The sequence below is a fragment of the Bombina bombina genome, chromosome 2, assembly GCF_027579735.1.
Source record: "Bombina bombina isolate aBomBom1 chromosome 2, aBomBom1.pri, whole genome shotgun sequence".
In the NCBI taxonomy this organism is placed as follows: domain Eukaryota; kingdom Metazoa; phylum Chordata; class Amphibia; order Anura; family Bombinatoridae; genus Bombina; species Bombina bombina.
The window spans coordinates 484,374,037-484,397,337 of record NC_069500.1 but is presented as its reverse complement, the minus strand read 5'-3'; the positions used below and the strand labels follow the sequence as shown (position 1 = coordinate 484,397,337).

General features: G+C 37.3%; 1 protein-coding gene across 1 annotated transcript in view; it reads left to right on the top strand.

Moving 5' to 3' along the window:
* The window catches only part of CFAP73 (cilia and flagella associated protein 73), a 52,830-nt gene that overhangs the window by 5,758 nt on the left and 23,771 nt on the right, over positions 1 to 23,301 (top strand). Inside the window, exon 2 of the mRNA XM_053700554.1 lies at positions 430 to 535. Within this exon, the coding sequence (XP_053556529.1) occupies positions 430 to 535 (106 nt within the window). The remainder of the gene's footprint in view (positions 1 to 429; positions 536 to 23,301) is intronic.

Genomic DNA, 23,301 nt, shown 5'->3' with positions numbered 1-23,301 from the left:
AATGCAACCTAAAGGCAGTTTTAATACTTTTATATACATAGCACTATCAGAAAGATAGTACAGTACTTAAATCAGAAGTGAAATAGTTGTTTAAAATAAATATAGACTAGCATTTGCATTTTAGAACACAAACACCAAACCAAAGTCACAGGCAGAAAAGATTATGAATTACTGGTGGGGACAAATATTAATTTTATTTAAAAAAATAGGAATGGAAAAGTCTGGATTTCGGAATGACTTTGGAATTCCAGTTTTGGAGATGATATATTAATAGGGATGTGAGTGTGGTACATAAACAGTTCTACGTCCAGAAAATGCTTCTGTCTACTGGCACATTCAACATATTTCTATAAACATTTCCCTGCATACATCCGTGCTGTGCCACCTTCAGTGACTAGCTACTTATCTTTTATCTTTACTATGATACAGGAAGATGCCAGATCAGGAGGATGAATTCCTTACTCCAGCCACCCGTCTCTTGGAGAAAAGAAGAGAGATGGTGGAAGTTGAGCAGGCTCTCAGCACCCAGAAGGAGGTGAGGACACATTCTTTATATTTAAAGGGACAATAAAGTCAAAATTAAACGTTGATGATTCAGACAGAGCATTTAACTTGAAATAACTTCCTTTATTACTTCTATTATCAAATTTTCTTTGTTCTATTGGTATCCTTTCTTGAAGAGAGGATTGGTAAACTAGTGATTGGTGGCTGCACATATATGCTTATTTTCATTGGCTCACATGTGTTCAGCTAGCACCCAGTAGTACATTGCTGCTTCTTAACCTGCTTTTCAACAAAGGATATCAAGAGAACTGTAAAGTTGTTTAAAATGACATGTTCTATCAAGCCCTTGACACACATAAGTTATAGAGCTACACCGTGGCTGCCCAGTAGATTTTGTCTGTCAATACTTCACTATTATGATAACTGTATTATTCTTCTAGCTGCAAATATTTACTGATAGGGTAAGGAAACCAGTGGCATATATCTAGCTAAATTATTGCTATTTTTTGTTTTGATTAGTAGTGTTTCTAATATTTCCTGACCAGTTATCCAAGTTAAAAAAAATACCCCCAAAGTCTCTGATATAATAGAGAAAAGCTCAAATGCACCAGGTGTATTAGAGGAATTGGTATCCAAATAATAACATTTAAAAGGGACACTAAACTCACATTTTTTCATTCATGGTTCAGATACAGCATGCAATTTTAAGCAACCTTCTAGTTTACTCCTATTATCAATTTTTGTGATGCATAGGAGCCGGCCCATTTTTGGTTGAGAACCTGGGTTATGCTTGCTTATAGGTGGGTAAATGTCAGCCTCCAATAAGCAAGCGCTATTCATGGTGCTGAACCTAAAATTGGCTGGCTGCTAAGATTTACATTCCTGCTTTTAAAATAAAGATAGCAAGAGAACAAAGAAAAATTGATAATAGGAGTAAATTAGAAAGTTTATTAAAATTTCATGCTATATCTGAATCATGAAAGAATAAAATTTGGGTTTATTGTCCCTTTAATATCTTCAGTATGCAGTTTGGACATTATCTTTAACAGTAGAATGAGCTGGTTAGCCAAAGCTTTACACATAAAGTATATTTTCATATCATTCCTAGCAGAATTATTACATATAGCACATATCTTTGGGGCCTAGACTTTTCTCAGGATTCAGAGCTTCAAGAAATCGCAACAAGGCTAGTATAAATACATGAATAGACTAGGCAATTATTGTAGCTAAAGTAGCCTCAGAGGAACAGCTTTTGAGACGGCAACTCTTGTAGTTTCCAGAGTAGTGCATAACCCTGCAGGACTTGCTGTGTTTGCTCATTTGACTGCTAAGTGTTCCCTGGTGTCTTGCGGTTGTAGAGTGCTTGATGGCAGTGGACATAAACAATGCCGTGTTGTACATGTGTTTGTCCACATGCCTGTGGGCGCTGCATTGTTGGACACGTGTTGATGTCTTATTGGAACTTATTCTGCGGCCACCACAGCGCAGCCTGCTTAGGAATGCCTAGGTGCTTACTTGTGTGCTACCTACTCCTCTGCCCAGGTCTTTCTGGTAAAAAGGGGAGAGGGGGAAGGAACATAGCCCAGCCTATGATGGATTGAACTAAGAATGGAAGAGGTTAGTAACGGGAGTCACCTTTAAAGGGACACAAAACACAGTGCTGCTCATGAGTCTGCTTAGGTATGATTGTCAACAAAGGATACCAAGAGTATGAAGTACATTTATTTAAAGGGATGCTAAATTCAAATTTTTTCTTTGATGATTCAGATAGAGCAGGCAAATTTAAGCAACTTTCTAATTTACTCCTATTATACATTTTTCTTCATTATCTTCCTATCTTTATTTGAAAAAACATTAATGTAAGCATAGGAGCTGGCCCATGTTTGGTTCAGCACCTGGATAGCGCTTGCTGATTGGTGGCTACATTTATCCATCAATCAGCAAGCGCTACCCAGGTTCTGAACCAAAAATGGGCCGGCTCCTATGCATCACATTCCTGCTTTTTAAATAAAGATAGCAAGAGAATTAAGAAAATTTGATAATAGGAGTAAATTAGAAAGTTGCTTAAATTTGAATGCTCTATCTGAATCATGAAAGAAAAAATTGGGTTTAGTGTCCCTTTAAGTTGGTAATAAGAAGAGTGGAAATTTTTGTCCATCACTTCCAGGGAGGTGGAATCTGAGTGGTATGATCTAGGGCGAGCCAAGATAGCCAATTATGTTATTTGTAAATAATTAACCTATTGCATTTATATAGTCAAATAGATTGTGTTACAGCATTAACATGAATTCTTATTTATTATTCAATTCATAATCCAATTAAATCCTAGTAAAATGCACAAACTACATAGGTGCTAACTAATATATAAAAAAAATTTTTTTGCTACATCCAGAATAAAAACATATTCCTAAATTATTAATATTTCTTATTCATTTGTTTGACCGATTCAGAACATCCCATAATAAAGCTATTTAAATGCACACTCTTTGCTTAATATAGATTACAGAATCAACTGTTAATAAATATGAATTAATATTTAATACATGTACACATGGTCCTAAGAATTTAAAAGTATAAGCATTTAAAACTCATCTTATTACAATTTGCAGGATTTTGCAATTTTAGAGCAGCCCGGTAATACACCTCTAGAAAAGCCTCTTGAGTATGTTTATCTTATATCCTTTGCTTCGGTAAATGAGTGCCAGATATAAATGAGTTCCTGTACCATTTTTTTTTTTTGGAAGTAAATTAACCCCTTAAGGACAAGACCATTTTTCAATTTCCTTCCGTTAAGGACCAGGGCTATTTTTACATTTCTGCAGGGTTTGTGTTTAGCTGTAATTTTCCTCTTACTCATTTACTGTACCCACACATTATATACCATTTATCTCGCCATTATTTTCATCATATCTTATAATTTACTATAAAAAATTATAAAATATGATTAAAAAAATTGGAAAAAAAACCACACTTTTTCTAAGTTTGACCCCTAAAATATGTTACACATCTACAACCACCAAAAAACACCCATGCTAAATAGTTTCTAAATGTTGTCCTGAGTTTAGAAATACCCAATGTTTACATGTTCTTTGCTTTTTTTGCAAGTTATAGGGCAATAAGTACAAGTAGCACTTTACTATTTCCAAACAATTTTTTTTCAAAATTAGCGATAGTTACATTGTAACACTGATATCTGTCAGGAATCCCTGAATAACCCTTCACATGTATATATATTTTTTTAGTAGACAACCCAAAGTATTGATCTAGGCCCATTTTGATATATTTCATGCCACCATTTCACCGCCATATGCGATCAAATAAAAAAAATCATTCACTTTTTCACAATTTTAGATTTCTCACTGAAATTATTTACAAATAGTTAGTGCAATTATGGCACAAATGGTTGTAAATACTTCTCTGGGATCCCCTTTGTTCAGAAATAGCAGACATATATGGCTTTGGGGTTGCTTTTTGGTAATTAGAAGGCCGCTAAATGCTGCTGCGCACCACACGTGTATTATACCCAGCAGTGAAGGGGTTAATTAGGGAGCTTGTAGGGTTAATTTTAGCTTTAGTGTAGAGATCAACCTCCAACCTGAACATCCCACCCCCTGATCTCTCCCAAACAGCTCTCTTCCCTCCCCCACCCCACAATTGTCCCCGCCATCTTAAAGGGCCATGATACCCAAATGTTGAAACACTTGAAAGTGATGCAGCATAGCCGTAAAAAGCTGACTAGAAAATATCACCTGAACATCTCTATGTAAGAAAGAAACATATTTTACCTCAAATTCCTCAGTAGCCACTGTGATCTCATGAGATTTCATAGTAAACTTCCTTAAACTGAATAGGGAAATAACATGAGTGTGCACGTAAGCTCACTCCCTTAGCTGTCCCGGGACAGACATACTGATTTGCTGCTTAGAAGTCCTTTACAATGGGATGTGGCTACTGAGGAATTTTTGAGGTATTATAATACACACAAACAACACTTTGAATAACAACTGGTGACAAATCGAACCAAAGCCATGTGGCACATAGATCCATTTGTGCAATGTACACTTGTGGGACCTGCAGAAATAGCAATCTCGCAGTTTTGAGCAAGATCGCGGCAGAGAGAAGCCTTGGACTGCAGCGATGTACATGGTACGTCGCTGGTCATTAAGGGCATAACTATCAACGTCGTACAGGGTACAACGTTGGGCGTTAAGGGGTTAAATAAGTTGTAGTCCATAATGCTTAATAAATCTCTTGTACAAGGTCATCATCAAAGTTGACCAAAATGTGAAAAAAATCTGCAAATGAATATATTTTATTCCAAATATCGTATACAATGTTTTGGACTAATGCCCTTAATCATTGCTGCATACAAAAAATGAATAACCAATCATTTTAAATACACTAAAACCCTTTCCAGAACTTCATTATCTCTTTCCCTACAAATTCATCGTTCTCTCTAAACAATAGTGACACCTAATGTTTAACAAATGTATTGCAAAAGAGGGTGACTCCGTGACACACAGTATATTATTATTTTATAGATTTTTTTTTTTTTTTTCTCCCTTCCCTCACTTTTTCCTCCTACAAGGTGTTGAATCTACGCTGTCTTTCTCTTAAAGTGACATAATACCCAAATGTTGAAGCACTTGAAAGTGATACAGCAATGCATAGATGTAAAAAGCTGACTAGAAAATATCACCTGAACATCTCTATGTAAAAAAGGAAGATATTTTACCTCATTCACAGCTCACTGTAAAGAGACTTTAAAGGGACACTGAACCCAATTTTTATCTTTCATAATTCAGATAGAGCATGCAATTTTAAGCAACTTTCTAATTTACTCCTATTCAATTTTTCTTTGTTCTCTTGCTTCGTTATTTAAAAAGCAAGAATGTAAGTTTAGAAGCCAGCCCATTTTTGGTTCACAACCTGGGTTGTTCTTGCTGATTGGTGGATAAATTCATCCACCAATAAACAAGTGCTGTCCAGGATTCTGGATTTTCTTTTTGAAATAAAGATAGAGAGAGAATACAAAGAAAAAGTGATAATAGGAGTAAATTAGAAAGTTTACTATGAAATCTTATGAGATCACAGCAAACAAAGCATGACCTCAGCACTGCTGATGCTGATTGGCTATTGTTTTTTTTGTTTGTTTTTGCAGCTAGTCAGTAGATGAAGGATAATTGTTCACAGAGCACTTACTCTGATGAGCTGAATACATTTTTGAGGTAAATTATCTTCCCTTTTTATGTAGATATGTTCAGGTGATATTTTCATGTCAGCTTTTTACAATTATGCTGCATCATTTTTCAAGTGATTTAGCATATGAGTACTATGTCCCTTTAAAGAGATTGGAAAGTCGTAGCAGTGTTCCAAGATATGTAGTTAATGCTTTCTGTATCCAAATGTGGTTGTCTGTCTCTTTTATATACAGTATACTGCTCCTTTAATCCTTAAAGGGATAATTCAGTGGAAATTAAAATGCAGATTTGTGCATTTCAATTTTGATCAGAATCTATTTTTCAAGATACTCTATTAAGCCAATTTCTCATATGTCACAGTTTTAGTGATAGCTTTTACTGTGAACGTAGTCTGTGAGCATGCGTTCACAGCTTACATCTGCTTAGGGTGCCGGTAGTAATGGAATTTTCCTTTATCAATTTTTCTAACCTTAGCTTAATTTATAATATTTACCATTACCATAGCTACAATATTATGTACATGATTATGCGCTACACACTAGTAAGGTGGCGGCCTGGCTGTGTTTTTTTTTTTGTCACTGGTGGTTGAACAGTTTTTAATGCATTTTTAAATGCAAAATGTACACTGAAAAATTATTTTAATAAAATTGAATATAACTCCAAGGTAAACAGCCCTGGGGCCATATGCAGCCCCAATAATTTTTTTTAGGGTTTTAAGAGGTGTAGCAAGTTGATGTTCTATATAGGCACTCACAAGATAAATATAAAGACAAGCAGGCATTGTCCAGTGTAGATTTACATTATGCACTGCTTGGATAAATGTCACTTTTTTTTTTTTTGAATGATTACTTCACTTGGCACTCACAAGAAAAATATACACTGTGTATGTATATTGTGGACTTCAGCTCCTGCCATGCACTGCTAGTTAGGTTAATGTCACTTCCAGTTTCTACTGCATCCAGTTCCAGAGTACTAACTTTGTTCAAGTGGCTGCCATGGGAGAAGAAAACTTGGCGAGTGCAATTTCTTACTCGTCCGGGTTTAGTGGAGAGTTTGCTTCTTTGTCAGAATCCGTGCATGCTCTGTATTACGTAATCGCACTCCACATATGTTAATTAGGAATGCGATTATGTAAATCCACAGCATGCCCACTCAGAGGTAGCAAATTCTGACAAGGAAGCTATCCTGTCGGATTTTGCTGCCCAATAAATGCAAGCATGCGCTGTTCGATCTCTTATAAAAGTGATTTACTGCACCTGCTGTGTTGTGGCACTGCATGGAGTAAAATCTCAACAGAAGCGATCTGTGTTACAATATATATACCCAGGACGCGCTGTAATTGTAGCCTTTTTCCTCCTCACCGTGACAAACGATCGAACAGCACATGCACGCATTTATTGGGCAGCAAAATCTGACAGGACAGCTTCCTTGTCAGAATTTGCTACTTCTGATTGCGCATGCTGCTGATTTACATAATCAAATTCCACACATTTCTATTTAACATATGTGGAGTGTGATTACGTAATACAGAACATGCGCAGTCAGAGGTAGAAGATTCTGACAAAGGAGCAAAATCTGATAGAATCAGTGCTAAGTAACTGAGAAAAGCAAAGGGACAAAGTTATTTTACCGTGCTTGATACATTTGTTAACCATTTTTGTGAAAACTAGAGTATTTACAAGATGATCACAAATATTACCTGTTATGAGATGGTTTAAAGGAGCAACCGCTCAAGAGTGACAAAACAAAATAGTGACATAAATACTGTATCAAAAGAGTGACACCTACAAAAATTAAAAAAAACATTTCAACTGAGTGGCACATAAAAAAATAGCTCCGACCAAATGGCGATCTTGAAAGCTGTTATTGCTGCAAATATCGCTCCCACGCCACATCCTTATACAGCTGCATCCCCATCAACATCCAGGGAGCAGCTTGTATCAGCTAGACCAGTGTGAGGTATAAAACAGCCAAACCCCAGCCTCCGGACAATATCACAGCAAAAAGCGTGAAAGCGCCAGCGCCATCTTGTCCAGGGGGGCAGAGAGGAGAATTGTATACACAATCCCTACATCGGCAACTCCAAACTAAAAACCGGAGTGGAGAACAGCAGTTAAGCATAAAAAGGGCTACTAATCTGTGAGTAACAAACAAAACGGAAAACTACTGCTGACCTGCTAACATAATTTCAGACAACTGCTGCACGATATTACTCGTCTGCAAAAGTCTTTCTGCTGTGGGCTATAACTCTAGCGTGTATGTGTTGTGTACTGGACTTGACTAAGAGGATCTGTGACTGCCTAACACAATCAAATCTCACAACTATTTTCTCCAATGCAACATATTAAAATAATGTAGGAAAGGAGGGAAAAATAAAATATATATATATTTTTTTTAATATTTACTTTCCCTGCCTGCACTAAATGTGCTGCATCACTGCCCTCGTGTGGTGAAATAATTAATTACAACCACTGAGAAAACATAATTTATGTAAGAACTTACCTGATAAATTAATTTCTTTCATATTGGCAAGAGTCCATGAGCTAGTCACGTATGGGATATACATTCCTACGTGGGGGCAAAGTTTCCCAAACCTCAAAATGCCTATAAATACACCCCCACCTCACTTATACCTTAGTTTAACGTGTAGCCAAGAAGTGAGGTGTAAAAGGAGTAAAAAGCATACAAAAAAAGGAACTGGAAGAAATAAAGTGCTTTATACAAAAAATCATAACCACAAAAAATAGGGTGGGTCTCATGGACTCTTGCCTCTATGAAAGAAATTAATTTATCAGGTAAGTTCTTACATAAATTATGTTTTTTTCATGTAAGTGGCAATGAGTCCATGAGCTAGTGACGTATGGGATATAATACCCAAGATGTGGAAAACCACAAGTCACTAGAGAGGGAGGAATAAAATAACAGCTAAATCCGCTGAGAAATTAAATCCAAAATAATTGTTTTCTTTAAAAAAAAAAAAAAAACTCAAATCAAAAGGCATTAGAATCAAACTGAGACAACTGCCTGAAGAACCTTTCTACCAAAGGCTGCTTCCGAGGAAGCAAACACATCAAAATGGTAAAATTTAGTAATAGTATGCAAAGAAGACCAAGTTGCTGCTTTGCAAATTTGATCAACTGACGTTTCATTCTTAAAAGCCCAAGAAGTGGCAACTGATCTAGTAGAATGAGCTGTAATTCTCTGAGGTGGAGACTGCCCTGCCTCCAAATAAGCTTTGTGACTCAAAAGTTTTAACCAAGATGCCAAAGAAATGGCAGAGGCTTTCTGACCTTTCCTGGAACCAGAAAAAAATAACAAATAGACTAGAAGTCTTTCTGAAATCTTTAGTAGCCTCAGCATAATATTTCAAAGCTCTTACCACATCCAAAGAATGTAGAGACCTTTCAAGAGTATTCTTAGGATTAGGACACAAGGAAGGAACAACAATTTCCCTATTGATGATGTTAGAATTCACAACTTTAGGTAAAAATTTAAATGAAGTCCGCAAAACGGCTTTATCTTGATGGAAAATCAGATAAGGAGACTCACAAGAGAGAGCAGACATTTCGGAAACTCTTCTAGCAGAAGAGATAGCCAAAAGAAATAACACTTTCCAAGAAAGCAGTTTAATATCCAAAGAATGCATAGGCTCAAAAGGAGGAACCTGCAAAATCTTTAAAAACAAATTGAGACTCCAAGGAGGAGAAATAGGTTTAAGAACAGGTTTGATACGAATCAAAGCCTGAACAAAACAGTCAATGTCATGAAGTTTAGCAATCTTTCTATGAAATAAGACAGAGCAGAAATGTGTCCTTCCAAAGTATTTGCAGACAAACCCTTATCCAAACCATCCTGAAGAAACTGTAAAATCCTGGCATTCTTTCAGAATTCAAGTTTTTCAAACTTGATGATAAATTTTCCTTGAAACAGACTTACAAGCCTGTATCATAGTGCTAATAACTAAGTCAGAGAAACCTCTATGACTAAGCGTTCAATTTCCATGCTTTCAAATTTAGAGATTTGATATCCTGATGGAAAAACAGCCCTTGAGACAGAAGGTCTGGCCTTAAAGGAAGTGGCCAAGGCTGGCAACTGGACATCCGGAAAAGATCTGCATACCAAAACCTGTGAGGCCATGCTGGTGCTATCAGAAACACATGAGATTGTTCCATTATGATCTTGGAGATCACCCTTGGAAGAAGAACCAGAGGCGGAAAAATATATGCAGGTTGGTAAAACCAAGGAACTGCTAAGGCATTCACCATCTCCGCCTGAGGATCCCTGGACCCGGAAAGGTATCTGGGAAGCTTCTTGTTTAGACGAGAGGCCATCAGATCTATTTCTGGAAGACCCCACATCTATACAAGATGAAAAAAGCACATCTGAATGGAGAGACCACTCCCCTGGATGTAAAGTCTGACGGCTGAGATAATCCACTTCCCAATTGTCTATACCTGGGATATGAATCGCAGATATTTTTTACAAGAGTTGGATTCTGCTCAAGAAAGTATCCAACATACTTCTTTCATTGCTGAAGCACTGTGAGTTCCTCCTTGATGATTGACATAAGCCACTGTTGTGATATTGTCTGTTTGAAAACAAATGTAAAGTTCTCTCTTCAATAGAGGCCACGCCTGAAGAGCTCTGAAAATAGTACGGAGTTCCAAAATATCGATTGGTAACCTCGCCTCAAGGTTTCCAAACCCCTTGTGCTGTCAGAGACCCCCAGATAGCTCCCCAACCTGTAAGACTTGCATCTGTTGTGATCACAGTCGAAATAGGATAAACAAATGAGGCCCCTTGAATAATAAGTGATGGTCCAACCACCAAGTCAGAGAGAGTTGAGTGTTGGGATTTAAGTATATCAGTTGTGATATCTGAGTATAATCCCTGCACCATTGGTGCAACAAGGCCTCAAATGAAAACAACCAAAGGGGATTGCGTCCGATGCTGCAGTAATGAGACCTAAAACTTCCATGCTCATAACCACTGAAGGCAATGATAGAGACTGAAGGGTTAGACAAGCTAAAACTAACTTCATTCCTCTTGTCTGTCAGAGAAAGAGTCATGGACACTGAATCTATCTGGAAACCTAAAAAGGTGACCCTTGTCTGAGGAATCAAGAAACTCTTTTGTAAATTGATCCTCCAACCATGTCTTTGAAGAAACCGCACTAGTTGTTTCATGTGAGATTCTGCTAAATGAAAAGATTGAGCTAGTACCAAGATATTGTCTAAATAAGGAAACGCTGCAATACCCTGCTCTCTGAATACAGATAAAAGAGCACCGAGAACGTTTGAAAAGATTCTCTGAGCTGTTACTAGGCCAAACGGAAGAGCGACAAATTGGTAATGCTTGTCTAGAAAAGAGAATCTCAGAAAATGATAGTGGTCTGGATGAATCGGAATATGAAGATAAGCGTCCTGTAAGTCTATTGTGGACATGAAATGACCTTGCTGAACAAAAGGCAGAATAGTCCTTATAGTCACCATCTTGAAAGTTGGGACTCTTACAAAACGATTTAGAAATTTCAGATCCAGAATTGGTCTGAACAAATCTTCTTTCTTTGGGACAATGAATAGATTTGAATAAAAACCCCGTTCCTGCAGAGGAACTGGAACAATCACCCCTGAAAGCTCCAGGTCTAAAACACATTTGCGAAAAGCCTTAGCCTTCACAGGGTTTGTTGGAACATGAGAGAATCTTCCCATGGGAAGTCTTATTCTGAAACCTATTCTATAACCCTGAGAAACAATATTCTGCATCCACTGGTTTTGAAAAGAGACTGTCCAAATGTGTTGAAATAATTTTAATCTGCCCTCCAGTTGAACTGGATTGAGGGCCGCACCTTCATGCAGTCTTAGGGGCTGGATTAGGTTTTATGAAAGGCTTGGATTTATTCCAATTTGGAGATGGTCTCCAATTAGAAATAGAGGCTTTAGGGGAAGGAGAGATTTTTTGTTCTCTATTCTGACAAAAGAAACGAAAACGATTGGGAGCTTTAAATTTACCCTTAGATTTCTTATCTTGGGGCAGAAAAACTCCCTTTCCCCCCGGTGATAGTGGAGATAATAGAATAGAACCAAATAAATTATTACCCTGAAATGATAAAGATAGTAATCTAGATTTAGACACCATATCAGCATTCCAAGATTTAAGCCATAAAGCTCTTCCTGTAAGAATAGCTAAAGACATATATTTAATATCAATCTTAATGACATCAAATATAGCATCACAAATGAAATGATTAGCATGTTGAAGTAGAAGAACAATGCTAGACAATTCAGGACCTATTAACTGTTGAGCTAAACTGTCCAACCAAAAAGTTGAAGCAGCAGCAACATCCGCCATAGAAATGGCAGGTCTAAGAATATAGCCAGTATGTAAATATGCTTTTCTAAGATGAGATTCAATCTAAAGGATCCTTAAAAGAAGTACTATCTTCCATAGGAATAGTAGTATGTTTGGCCAAAGTAGAAATAGGCCCATCAACCTTAGGGACTTTTTCCCAAAACTCTAAATTAGCCACAGGTAAAGGATATAACTTTTTAAACCTAGAAGAAGGGTTAAAAGAACCCCCAAGTTTAGACCATTCCTTAGTAATCATATGAGATAGCATCTGGAAAAGTAAAAACTTCAGGAGCAACCTCAGAAATTTTAAAAACAGAATTCAAACGTTTGCTATTCTTGTTATCAAGAGGACTAGATTCCTCAGTACCCAAAGTAAACAATACTTCCTTTTAATAAAGAACGAATATATTCAATCTTAAAAAGAGAGGTTGATTTATCAATATCAGACTCTGGAGTAGGATCCTCTGAGCCAGAGAAATCCTCATCATCAGAAGATACTTCAGTATGCTGATGATCAATACAGGCTTCATCAGATTTATGAGAAGTAAGGAGAGACCTTTTATGTATATTTGAAGGCGGAATAGAAGTCATAGCCTTCTCTATAGCTGCAGCAATAAAATCTTTAATATCTACAGGAATATCATGTACATTAGACTGTGAAGGTTTAATAGTAGATGTATTTGTACTTATAGAAACATTATCAGCATGTAATAGTTTTTCATAACAAGTGCCACATATTTGAGCTGAAGAAGTAAGATCAGCTAATTTACAACATACACACTTAGCTTTGTTAGAATTGTGTTTAGGCAGCTTAGTTCCTATAGTAACATCAGAGGCTGGATCAGTCTGAGACATCTTGCAAAATGTAACAAAAAAGAAAAAATAACCTTTAAACAAAATATCCAATTTCCTCAAATAGCAGTTTCAGGAATGGGAAAAATGCTTATGATAAAATTTTTATACAAAAGTAAAATAAAAAGCAAGCAACCTAGCCTTCTAAGTTTAAATGAGAGCAGAGAGCAAAAAGTGGGAGAGACTTATATAACAAATTTATGGTGCCAAAAACGGCGCAAATGCAGAGCCAAAAACTTTTGGCGTTAAAAATAATTGATGCGACTCGCGTCATAGCAAGCGTGACTTTGCGCCAAAAAACCTCGCAACAAGAAAGTAGCAAGAAATGACGTGACTTGTGTCACGGCAGACGCGACTTTGCACCAAAAATGTCACAATAAAAAACATAATTTATGTAAGAACTTACCTGATAAATTCATTTCTTTCATATTTGCAAGAGTCCATGAGCTAGTGACCTATGGGATATACAATCCTACCAGGAGGGGCAAAGTTTCCTAAACCTCAAAATGCCTATAAATACACCCCTCACCACACCCACAATTCAGTTTAACAAATAGCCAAGAAGTGGGGTGATAAAGAAAGGAGTAAAAAGCATCAACAAAGGAATTTGGAAATAATTGTGTGTTATACAAAAAAATCATAACCACCATAAAAAGGGGGTGGGCCTCATGGACTCTTGCCAATATGGAAGAAATGAATTTATCAGGTAAGTTCTTAAATAAATTATGTTTTATTTAATGTAATTGGCAAGAGTCCATGAGCTAGTGATGTATGGGATAGCAATACCCAAGATGTGGAACTCCACACAAGAGTCACTAGAGAGGGAGGGATAAAAATAAAAACAGCCATTTTCCACTGAAAAAATTGAACCACAACCCAAAATATAAGTTAATTCTCATAAATATGAGGAAAATTTTTAAATCAAAAGGAGAAAAATCAAACTGAAACAGCTGCCTGAAGAACTTTTCTACCAAAAACTGCTTCCGAAGAAGCAAATATATCAACATGGTAGAATTTAGTAAATGTATGCAAAGAAGACCAAGTAGCAGCTTTGCAAATCTGCTCAACTGAAGCTTCATTCTTAAAAGCCCAGGAAGTGGAAACTGATCTAGTAGAAGGAGCTGTAATTCTCTGAGGCGGGGCTTAACCCGACTCCAAATAGGCTTGATGAATCAAAAGTTTTAACCACTAGGCCAAGGAAATGGCAGAAGCCTTCTGCCCTTTCCTAGAACCAGATAAGATAACAAATAGACTAGAAGTATTCCTGAAATCTTTTTAGTAGCTTTAACATAATATTTCAGAGCTCTCACCACATCCAAAGAATGTAAAGATCTCTCCAGAGAATTTTTAGGATTAGGACACAAGGAAGAGACAACAATTTCTCTATTAATGTTGTTAGAATTCACAACCTTAGGTAAGAATTTAAATGAAGTCCGCAAAACTGCCTTATCCTGATGAAAAATCAGAAAAGAAGATTCACAACAGAGAGCGGATAATTCATAAACTCTTCCAGCAGGAGAGATGGCCAAAAGAAACAACACTTTCCAAGAAAGTAGTTTAATGTCCAAAGAATGCATAGGCTCAAACGGAGGAGCCTGTAAAGCCTTCAAAACCAAATTAAGACTCCAAGGAGGAGAAATTGATTTAATGACAGGCTTGATACAAACCAAAGCCTGCACAAAACAATGAATATCAGGAAGTTTAGCAATCTTTCTGTGAAATAAAACAGAAAGAGCAGAGATTTGTCCTTTCAAGGAACTTGCCGACAAACCTTTATCCAAACCATCCTGAAGATACTGTAAAATTCTAGGATTTCTAAAAGAATGCCAAGAGAATTTATGAGAAGAACACCATGAAATGTAAGTCTTCCAAACTTGATAATAAATCTTTCTAGATGATTGACATATGTCACAGTTGTGATATTGTCTGTTTGAAAACAAATGAACGGTTCTCTCTTCAACAGAGGCCAAAACTGAAGAGCCCTGAGAATCGCACAGAGTTCCAAAATATTGATTGGTAATCTCGCCTCTTGAGATTTCCAAACCCCTTGTGCTGTCAGAGATCCCCAAACAGCTCCCCAATCTGAAAGACTCGCATCTGTTGTGACCACAGTCCAGGTTGGACGAACGAAAGAGGCCCCTAGAATAATACGATGGTGATCTAACCACCAAGTCAGAGAAAGTCGAACATTGGGATTTAAGGATATTAATTGTGATATCATTGTATAATCTCTGCACCATTGGTTCAGCATACAAAGCTGGAGAGGTCTCATATGAAAACGAGCAAAGGGGATCGCGTCCGATGCTGCAGTCATGAGACCTAAAACTTCCATGCACATAGCTACTGAAGGGAATGACTTAGACTGAAGGTTCCGACAGGCTGTAACCAATTTCAAACGTCTCTTGTCTGTTAGAGACAAAGTCATGAACACTGAATCTATCTGGAAACCTAAAAAGATTACCTTTGTCTGAGGAATCAAAAAACTTTTTGGTAAATTGATCCTCCAACCATGTCTTCGAAGAAACAACACTAGTTGATTCGTGTGAGATTCTGCAGAACGTAAAGACTGAACGAGTACCAAGATATCGTCCAAATAAGGAAACACCGCAATACCCCGCTCTCTGATTACAGAGAGTAGGGCACCGAGAACCAGCTCTTGGAGCTGTCGCTAGGCCAAAAGGAAGAGCAACAAATTGGTAATGCTTGTCTAGAAAAGAGAATCTCAGGAACTGATAGTGATCCGGATGAATCGGAATATGAAGATATGCATCCTGTAAGTCTATTGTGGACATGGTTTCATGGGGGGAGTGAGCTGTCCGTGACGTATTGCAACGTCAGTGCGGAAGCACGTCTCGTAGCAGAGGTGGAGCTCGAGAGAGTAGCAGCGGGGAAATCAAGTGCTGCAGTGGCAGACTCACCCGATGCCAACACCAAGTGTGTCAGAAATACCTCAGGAAGTGGCTGCAATTCTGCAGGGCAGCTGTGAAGAGGCGGGCGGCGTAGTGGCTGGCGGTTATCTGCAGTGGCCGGCCAAACACAGGCTTCGTAGCCTCTGTAGCTTTACAGTGGCGGAAGAGTCTCCTGTATAGGAGGAGAAGGAGGCATACGCCATCAAGAGATCTCCTTTTTGACCTGAACCTCCAGAGTGGCTGTCAAGAAGGCACATGTAAGTAACTCATTTCTTTTCTATGATTTAAAAACAATACATGCAGTGCCCAGCCGAAATAGTAGAAATACAAGGGAAGGAGGAGGGGAGTGCAAATCTAAAAAACTCAACACCTCTTTGAATATGAACTGAGGATTAAACTTGGTTATATGGACACTAGATATCCCTCTTATCCTCTCTGGGTCAGCGGTGGATATTAAAAAAGGAGAGGGGTATTGTGGTGCAAGAAGGGACATGCAGCTTAAAAAGTTAATCTCTATATATCTATTGCAAATAAGAACATTTACATGTAAGAAGCAAAAGTCTGGGAACAGCCTTAATTAAGACTTTGGATATACTAAAGTTAAAACAAGAAAGAGAAAAACAAAAAGATATTTACAGTAAACATATTAATTTAAAATACTTAAAAGCGCAGAAAATGTCTCCCAAGATTAAACCTAGTGAAAAAAGGAACATTAAAAATACCAGTGTGCTTAGCACATCCGTTGAAGAAGGCCCAGTAGGGGGCAGGGTGGAGGAGAGTAATGAAGCTAATCTCATAGCCTCCCAGGTGTGCGCTTTAATTCTACCTAAGATTGAAGAGATTAATTTGAGACTGATTACCATAGTTGAGGAGCTGAAAGCCCAAAGTGTAAGAATGACAGCTATAGAACAAAGGTTGTCAGATTGTGAAGACATGCAGAACGCTTGGGAACCTAAGTTGGAGTCTGTAATAAAAACCCACACACTGCTTGCCAACAGGCTGGAAGAAGCAGAGAATAGGAGCAGGCGTAATAACTTGAGGGTGATCGGCTTATCAGAAGATGTTAAGACGGATGATTTATTACAATTTGCTGAGGAAATTCTCCCCCAAATCCTGAATGTGGAAGGGAAAAAAGATCTGTTCAGCGTAGAAAGAGCTCATAGACTGGGCAGAGAAAAAGATGGAGTCTCCTTTAAGGATAACAGACCACGCCCAGTCATTATTAAATATTTGAACTATAGAGCCAAGATGGAGATATTAAGATCCTATAGGAGAAATCAGCAATTGGTCTTTAAAGATTCTAAGATTCTGCTTTTTCAGGATTTTTCCTTTGAAACGTCTACTAAAAGGACTCTTTTCAAAAATCTGCGCTGAGTTGGTGAAAGAGGGAAGATTTTTTTCACTGCTGTACCCTGCAAAGCTGAAAATTAAGTCAGGAACAGACTTTTTCGTTTTTGAGTCCCCAGAACAAGCACGCACCTTTTTGGATAAAGAAAAAGAAGTGTAACTTTAGTAGGATGCTCCTCATCCTGTATAGGGAAAAGGGCAATTTAATGTGAAAGCTAATAATTTTTAACAGAAAGGAGAGAGAAGAGGGAAGGAGTGAGGGGAGAATTTTTTTTTTTTTCTCTCCTCCCTTCCCCCTTCTTCTTTTTTTTTTTTTTTTTGTCACAAATCACCATATGATAAGCTTCTTAGAAGTTTTTGTTAAATGTGTTTTTTTCTTTTTCTTTCACTATATGGAAAGCTACTTGGATGCTTCTGTTTAAAATGTTTTGATAACAGGGTGAAATTCTTGATAGATGATAAGGTTTTTTTTTTTGTTTTTTTTTTTAAAGTCACTGCTTAATGTTTTCTTCCACTAGATAGGAAGCTATTTAGATGTTGCTGTTTAAAATGTTTGATAACAAGGTGAAATGGTTGTTAGAAGCTGTTGTTTAAAATGTTAGAAAACATGGTGAAATATGGAAAGCTGTTTAGTTGCTTCTGTTTAAAACAGGGGGAATTAAACGATGTAGAAAGTGGAATATATTTAAAAAAATTTTTTTTTTTTTTTAGATGTTTTTGTTTAAAATGCTAAAAAACATGGTGAAAATTTTAAAGTGAATAGTAAATTTGGTTATTGATTTGTCACAAACTACTATATGATAAGTGTTTTTTTTAGATGTTTTTGCTTAAGGTTTTTTCTTCACTGTATGGATACCCACTTAGATGTTTCCATTTAAATTGTTTGAAAACAGGGTGAATTTAATGTTTAAGAAATTGGAATATATAAGGTAGAACCCTTTTGCTCCCTTTTTCCCTTTCCTCCCCTTTTTTTTTTTTTTTTTTTTCTTTCTCCTCTCTTCTTTTCTCTTTATTTGTCCTTCTTGTCACCTTTTTCCCTTTTCTCTTTTTATGGTAAATAGGAGCTCCTTTCATGATTTCTAGTAAAAAGACTGTGTGTAATTATTGTTGTGAAAATGATTTATTGATGGCCAGATTGGCTATGTTTGGGAATTTTATGCTTGAACTTTATACTAAACAGCTTTTTTTTTATTTTTTTATTTTATTATTATCCCTCTCTCCACTTCTCGTCATCTCTCACCTCTCCCCCCTCCCCATGTCCTTGAACATTTGTCATTTTAATGGTTAAGCTTATATCATGGAATGTTGGGGGAATTCATTCAATGAGACCCATCTTTCTGAGATTGAACATCTTAAATTAAAAGTGAAATGGGTAGGAGAAGTTGTCTCAGCATCATACTCCAGAGCTGCAAGAGGAGTTGCAGTTTTATTTAATAAACATCTAGATTACACATTAAAAAAAATAATAAATGATAAAGAAGGCAGATTTCAATTTCTTATAATAACACTAAATGGAAAAGATATGCTGCTGGGCAATATTTATGGCCCCAACAACCAAGATAGTAAATTTTGGAGGAAAATAAATAAAATAATGGGGAACCAACCAGAAATTGATATTATTATAGCAGGGGATTTCAATGCTACCCCTAATGGATTGTTAGATAGGAAAAGTATGACAGCTCAGAATAAAGGTACCAAAACAAGACGGGCACAGTTAAAATTTGAGACAAATATATTTTCTACACTCTGCTCCCAATTTGAATTGGTTGATATTTGGAGACTGCTCTATCCAAATTGTTTGGAATATACCTGTATCTCCAAGACACATAATTCCCTTTCTAGACTGGATATCTTTTTAATATCAGATAACTTGACACATAGAGTAAGGGAAGCTAAAATTCTAGACCTCTCATTGTCAGATCATGCCCCGATACTTTTAAAGATAGAAGAACACACTAAAAGTAATTATAATACTTTTTTCTTCCCCAAATTTTTATATCATTCAGTTAAATTTAAATCATATTTAGTTGATTGCTGGGAAGAGTATTATCGGAATAATGAAGAATATATAGATAACAGTAATATCTTTTGGGAAGCAGCAAAGGTCACTTTAAAAGCCGATATTAATCACTTTGTGAAATGTTTTAAGAAAGAACAACAGAAAGAGGATAAAGACTTAGCTTGTAAATTATCTATAGCATATTCAATTTATAGAAAGAAACCAAATAGAATAAACAAAGATAAGTATTTTGCTTGCAAAAAAGAGAGGGAATTATTCCTTTTAGACTCAGCACAAGTAGATATCTATAAAGGTACAACCCAACTAAGACGCCGGAAATGACGAATTTGCGTCAACGAACGTAACTTCGCGCCAAAAGAAACTTGCGCCAAGAATGACGCAATAAACTTTGGCATTTTGCGCCCTTGCAAGCCTAATTCTGCCCGCGAATTTAAAAGACAGTCAATTTGAAAAAGAGACTATGCCCCAGGTAAGAAATACATTTTCATAAAAAAGCATTTTCCAGATATGAAACTGACAGTCTGCAAAAGGAAATATACTGAAAACCTGAATCATGGGAAATATAAGAACAATAGATATATTTAGAACTTTATATAAATACATAAAGTGCCAAACCATAGCTGAGAGTGTCTTAAGTAATGAAAACATACTTAGCAAAAGACACCCATCCACATATAGCAGATAGCCAAACCAGTACTGAAACTGGTTATCAGTAGAGGTAATGGAATATGAGAGTATATTGTCGATCTGAAAAGGGAGGTAGGAGATGAATCTCTACGACCGATAACAGAGAACCTATGAAATATATCCCCCGTGAGGAAAACCATTGCATTCAATAGGTGATACTCCCTTCACATCCCTCTGACATTCACTGTACTCTGAGAGGAATCGGGCTTCAAAATGCTGAGAAGCGCATATCAACGTAGAAATCTTAGCACAAACTTACTTCACCTCCTCCATAGAAGGCAAAGTTTGTAAAACTGAATTGTGGGTGTGGTGAGGGGTGTATTTATAGGCATTTTGAGGTTTGGGAAACTTTGCCCCTCCTGGTAGGATTGTATATCCCATACGTCACTAGCTCATGGACTCTTGCCAATTACATGAAAGAAAGTAACATTCTGCGTCATCGTGAGAATAAGCCCGCAAAATTGTGAAAAAAACAGACTTCAAGTTATAATTAACTGGAACACCAGGTAAACCTAAAACTCCCATAAACCTAATTCCCAAACTGAAACTGTTTAGACTGCAAAGGGAAATACAGAGACCGGACTCATGGCAAATACAATATACATTTAAAACTTTATAAGATAAAGTGCCAAACATAGCTAAGAGTGTCTTAAAAAATGATATATACTTACCAGAAGACATCCATTCACATATAGCAGACAGCCAAACCAGTACTGAAACATATCAGCAGAGGTAATGGTAGAGGAGTATAATGTCGATCTGCAAAGGGAGGCAGAGATTTCCCATAGAAAACATGACATCGTTGGGCAATACTCCCTTCACATCCCTCAGACAAACACTGAACTTTGAGAGGAACTGGGCTTCAATATGCTTAGAAGCGCCTATCACAGAAGAAAATCAAGAACAACTTGCTTTACCACCTCCACAAGGAGGCAAAGTTTGTAAAACTAAGGTATGAGTGAGGTGGGAGGTGTATTTATAGGCATTTTGAGGTTTAGGAAACTTTGCCCCCTCCTGGTAGGAATGTATATCCCATACATCACTAGCTCATGGACTCTTGCCACTTACATTAAAGAAAAAAGGATTTAAAGCTGAAAGAATCTCAACAGACAAAGGAGAGCCACTTATAAGAAACTGCAGTTTTATTACGGCTGAAATTCTTAACTACAATCCTGCAAGCTTACAGTCTCATCTAATAAAAGGAGTGGGCTTATTTAGGTCCCGCAATGCCTGAAATACACCTATACAAGGCATTATTTTTCTATACTTGGAACTCTCAAGGACATTTATAATACATAACCGGCTAGATCACAATCAAATTGTACTCTCCACTAATGAAAGTGGATAAATATTTTCAAAGGCTATCTTCCTCACCGGCAAACAGCATGAGTTATAAATCTAAAGCCACTGACAAAAAGACGTGCCATCCAATAGAGGTGCATGCTGAAATCACCCCCCATACTGAGAAGCATAGTAAGCAAACTGGGGACCAAAGTCAACTTATGCAAGACCTCAAGTCCTTCTTTTTACCCAAGATGGAATCCCTGCAAGCGGGAATGTACACGCTGACAAGCGAGGTTGACAATACTCAAACCGACTAACTAATGCAGAGGGGAGGATGTCAGAGGTAAAAGATATGCAAACCATTCTATCCAGCAGTTACTTAGAAGCAACAAGCTATTACAGGAACGGGTCGATGACCTAGAAAATCGAAGCTGCTGCCGCAACAACCTGCACGTAGTGGGGGTTCCCGAAGGAGTTAAAGGCAAGGATCTTTAAGCTTTTACTGCCCTGATCTTTCCTAAGCTGTTGGGCATACCACAGGACATTCTACCTATTGACGTGGAAAGAGCTCACAGAGTCGGCCCAGAGCAGAACCTAGAAAATGATGTCTAAACCTAGACAAGTAATTTTCAAGTGCCTCAACTTCCAGGAAAAATTGAGAATTCTTCAAGCTTACAGAGCGCAAAAGGAGGTACAATACATAGGCAATTGCCTCTTACTTTTCCAGGACTTTTCATCAGAAGTCACAAGATTAAGGAAAGACTTTGCACCAATTTGCTCATGCTTATACAATCAAGCTACCCTACTGTATCCCTCCAAGTTACGTCTACAAAACACTTCGGGACCTAAATATTTCCACTCCCCTCAAGCAGTAGAAACCTATTTAACCATGGAAAGGCGTCAAGAAGTTGGATGAAGCAAGATCCCCGTAATGGTCACGTAAATATAAAAATTTTATATTTCTATTCTTATTTGCTCTGACTTATGTCCTCTTGGACTTTTTTGATAAGGTGTCAGTCTAGCACCTGCTTAATTGACTGTACTAAATTGATATTTATCAATGTAACTTGTTCCTCTATATTTGCGTTGCTGGGAGGTTATTACTGGACTAATGTGTTTTATGCCCCCAAATTGTTTTTCAGTTATATATTGTTATGTTTGATTTTAATATTATGTTTACCCTTGTGCACCATTACTTACTATCGGCTAGATTTAGAGTTTTGTCGGTAAAGACCCGCGTAGCTAACGCTGCTTTTTTTCCCAACACACCCTTCCAACGCTGGTATTTAGAGTTGTCTGAGGGGCTGCGTTAGGCTCAACAAAGGGTGCGTTGAGCCTAATGTAGCTCCACTTCAACCCTCAATACCAGCGTTGCTTACGGTAGCGGTAAACTGGGAAAGCGTGCTCGTGCACGATATCCCCATAAGAAACAATGGGGCAGTTTGGGCTGAAAAAAAACCTAACACCTGCAAAAAAGCAGCGTTTAGTTCCTAACGCAGCCCCATTGTTTCCTATGGGGAAACACTCTCTAAGTATGCACCTAACATGTACCCCGAGTCTAAACACCCCTAACCTTTCACTTATTAACCCCTAATCTGCCGCCCCCGCTATCGCTGACACCTGCATTATACTATTAACCCCTAATTTGCCGCTCCGGACACCGCCGCAACCTACATTATCCCTATGAACCCCTAATCTGCTGCCCCTAGCGCCGCCGACACCTATATTATATTTATGAACCCCTAATCTGCCCCCCTAACGTCGCCGCTACCTTACCTACACTTATTAACCCCTATTCTGCTGACCGGACCTCGCCGCTACTATAATAAATGTATTAACGCCTAAAGGTAAGTCTAACCCTAACACCCCCCTAAGTTAAATATAATTTTAATCTAACTAAATAAATTAACTCTTATTAACTAAAGTATTCCTATTTAAAGCTAAATACTTACCTGTAAAATAAACCCTAATATAGCTACAATATAACGAATAATTGTATTGTAATTTGTATCTATTTTAGGGTTTATATTTATTTTACAGGCAACTTTGTATTAATTTTAACTAGGTACAATAGCTATTAAATAGTTAATAACTATTTAATAGCTACCTAGTTAAAATAATTACCAAATTACCTGTAAAATAAATC